Raw genomic sequence first — 3880 nt, forward strand, 5'->3', positions numbered from 1 at the left:
CTCAGGCAACCTTATTTAAATGTCTTTTTGCAGAGTCAGCATGTCCACCAGATATTCATGTGTGTAAATACACTGCTCGCTCGTGTTCCTATAGTGCAAACATCCACATACTTCACGCCGTGTCTTCACAACGTCAATACGGCTTCAACCGGGTCGGGATTAACTCGGCGATTACCGTGGAGCGCCTCCACAGAGCGGAGCCTCTCTGTAGGGCGGCACACATCCCACCGATCACTCAGCGGGGCCTTCTCCAGTGTAGAGCTAACGAGGCTCAGACGCACGGCTAATGTAAGCGTGAGCTGTGACTCACCGGTTACGGCGGGATGCAAACAGCCTGATACGGACGAAGCGCATTGAATGGAAACCTTCAAACGTCAGCTGTGAGAGCGGCCTCACGTCTGACCCCGGAGGAACGAGACGTCTCTGAAACCAGACGATCGAGGCGATCTCAAGAGAGATTCAGGGATCTGAAGACCAGCTATCAAGGAGTTCTTTTACAGTTTGCATCTTCTAGCATGAGACGACTTTTACATCTCAGTTATTCCAGTTCGATGGTGCTGTTAAATGCTTTTGTTATGGTAAAACAGGCCTCGATTTTCAAACACAAAGACGCTTGTTTGGCATCATTAAGACAAAATCTTTGATTATATCTATGAATTTACAACTAATGTATATAGTTAAGATGACAGGATCATCTCCTACAACTAAGCAGAGAATATAAAACAGACATATGTGAGTCTTTCCAGATTAATACAAATTACAGGATGGAGAGCAGAGTAAATAGCTGCTATAAGATGTAGACATACGTCAGTGTTTTTGGGTTCAGTGTGTGTGTGTGCTGAAGCGATCGTTTTGTTTGTCTTTCTGTCTCTCCGTCGTCGGGTAAATAATCTCTGCTGTGGTCAGCTTGGCTCAGCGCGGTTTGTGTCTAGAATTGTGGATGCGAGCTTCTCCTCCTCACTGGAGGCTGTTTAACCAGCGACGGCGAGTGTTAATCTGACACTCAGTGCGTCTGTGAAGAGAAGAAACGGATGAAAACAGAGGAGGCGAGATGAAAGATCGTCTCAAGGCTTATGTTATTATCTCTTTTTTTCTTTCTTTCTCCGTTTCTCAAGAGGAGGGTTTAATAGCTGGGAAGCGACACGACAGGCATCATAACAGAATTAACACGAAGAAGACATTTCACACCACTTCTTTATTAATTGGGGATCCTCTGAATAATAAGAAGGGCATTGGTGCGCTGTATAATGGAGGAAACACAAAGCCAAGCTTTAACGCTTTATATCTTTCATTCCAGATTATTTTCTTTATTTTATCGTCTCTAAAATGTAACTTTTGCTCTCCTCCTTTCTGATAGATTCAAATAACTAAACATGCAAGACTATGAACTTAAAAACAATAGAAAATTATCACAAGCTGTGCGTAAATTCAGCCACACACGCACACGCACACACAGTATTAGGCCGCTGCTTCACTGGCGGCAAAAGGCAGGCGCGTGGATGTGTGCGTGGACACCGGTGAGTGTGTGGACATTTGTGATACTCTGAGCCAGCAGATGTATGTAATTTCATTTAGGAGGGTGGAGCGGGGGGAGGGGGGGAGAGAGAGGAAAAAAGAACGAGCGAATGAAAGGAAGCTTCAGGATTTAGCGGAATCGGGGGCTCGTGGATTACTGTAGTCAACTTTGAAACGGACGACACTCGGAGGGGGGATAAAGCCGGCGCTGACAGGTCATTGTGCTGCCTCCAAGTCAAATAAAACAAGCAAATAATAATGGCAAATATTAAGCTCCTGTGACATTGTGGCGAGGCGGGCTGGAAGACGAGGGGGGATTATAAAGCTATATCCCCCCACCGCTAGCCAGCCAGCAGATACCGACCAACCAACGGACGCATATTATGAAAGGAGGGAGGGGAGGCGAAGGGAGGGAGACAGAGAGAGAGAGGAAAGGAGGAGAGGTCAGAGGAAAGGTAGGGTAGGAGGGAAGAAAAGGAGAGATGAGGGAAAAGGGGATGAACGGTGAATGAGGAGGCGACTGGAGGAGCAGCTGAGCGGCTTCAAAGCCAAGGAAAGAAAAGGAGGGGACGGAGGGATGTAGGGAGGACGAGTGGCGCAGGACGCTTCGACAGCTGCTCAGCATCCTCCTTCCTTCACTCAACCTCTCTCAGAGTCCACCTCTCACCTCCAGAGACCACCTGACTCTTAAAGAGACAGGTGCGCCTGCAGCTCCTCTACTGTCTAACGTTTATGTCTGGGAGCTAAAACTCTTTAATACGCATTCAAATTAAATATCAGACACATTTTTAATGAGATAATGGAGAAGTTTATGATTAATTTGGGGGAGTGGCATTAGTCCCTGTTGTATTTAATAATGACAGAGACTTAAATGTTTACTTTAACAACAAAAAACATTTATATTCAAATTACAAGCAGGAAATCTTCACGTTTTTGCAGCTGGAACCAGTTTAAAACGATTAGTCGATCATCACAGTTGTTTTCTGTCTTAATTCATCAATCAATCCACTAATTGAGCACCAATCCACTGCATTATGTTACTGCAAGTAACCAGGAAACTACAGCAACACAGCAAAAAACCTGCTGTTTCAGTTTTATATATGCAGAAGATTAAGAGGAGCTGCACTCATGAATGAATGCTCTACTGCAGGGTTGAGGGTTCGACTCCCACTGGAACAACCCTTTTTTATTGAATTGTACCCACTCGTACTGGAATGAGCGTGCCCAACGAATGGCATATGTTAAGAGTGACAACAACAGAGACGTTGTTTTGTGTGAAGACAAATGGTGTAAATGTCCCTGGCAAGCAGCACTGACACTGTGTCTGTGAATCCAGCCTTGGCTTCCGAGAAGCTGCGGATCCATGCTGGCTCTCGGGGGGCCATCTTGGATCAAAGCATCTGGCGACTTGGCAGGGTTGCATTCTGGGTCTCGCTGCTTGCCTCGCACGCCATTTCTCAGCGCTGTAAACAGCACGGAGCAGGGCACAGCTCTAGAAACAGGAACCTGAAATCTACCGAGACCGGAGCAAGAAGTTTGGCGTCGGCACGGCGTTTGATCAGGACATCAAAGGATTAGTGAAACATGTCTGATGGAGATACGCAGGGGTCTCCCTTCCTACAGGAAAACTTTATCGTCATTAATATCATGTTTGGTGTCGCCGCAGCTATCGGTGGTGAGGAACACACGAGATACAATCAACTCAACGAGATACAACCGATACACACATCCCCACCACCCCTCTATCTGATCGTCTGTTGTTTCACTCTCACAAACACAACGGCGGAGATACGACGACATGAGCGTGTGGAGGAAGACGGTTATCCTGAAGAATATGTGTTAGGGAGGGTCAACGTGTGTTTGAATGCATCCATACGAGAGTTAGAAATAAAAGAATCGAGGGAAGGAAAGACAGCGTGGGCCTCTATAGCCAAATAAGATTAAGATAGCTATCTTGGCCGCTGTTGCATTCAGGGTAGATAGGAATAATGGAACCCACCCTGAGGTGGTCGTGCTGCGGTTTCTGGTTTTTAATTAAGTGTGTAATGCTACTATGCTAGGTCTCACTAAATGCATGCAACGAGTAGTTTTAGTGAGTAAATACTCACTAGTATGTGGACTACTTTCATCGTGGCCCAAAGCAGCAATGAGACGGTTTTATTTGTTTTAATGTATTTGGCCTCCGGTTGATGCAAACGCTACAACTTTGAAGGTTTGATTGTCTCTTTATTGAGGGCACTTTGGTGGCACTAAAGTCGCCACCAAAAGGTGCACTTTAAGCTGCAATTAATCATTATTTTCACTATGAAATTTGCTGTCAAATTAATATTTTCATCTATGAAATGGTGAAAAATGCCTCTCAAAT

The 3880-nt window shown here is 45.5% G+C and overlaps 1 protein-coding gene across 1 annotated transcript in view; it reads right to left on the reverse strand.

Annotated features, from left to right (window-relative positions):
• Positions 1-2900, reverse strand: part of LOC142944070 (EH domain-binding protein 1-like) — a 13650-nt gene extending 10750 nt beyond the window's left edge. The window contains exons 1-2 of the mRNA XM_076085586.1: positions 2833-2900; positions 176-261 (exon numbers count right to left, since the gene is read on the reverse strand). Of these exons, the coding sequence (XP_075941701.1) occupies positions 176-261; positions 2833-2900 (154 nt within the window). The remainder of the gene's footprint in view (positions 1-175; positions 262-2832) is intronic.
• Positions 2901-3880: the final 980 nt, after the last annotated feature.

The sequence above is a fragment of the Anarhichas minor genome, unplaced genomic scaffold (assembly GCF_050575085.1).
Source record: "Anarhichas minor isolate MPS153535 unplaced genomic scaffold, ASM5057508v1 ptg000182l, whole genome shotgun sequence".
In the NCBI taxonomy this organism is placed as follows: domain Eukaryota; kingdom Metazoa; phylum Chordata; class Actinopteri; order Perciformes; family Anarhichadidae; genus Anarhichas; species Anarhichas minor.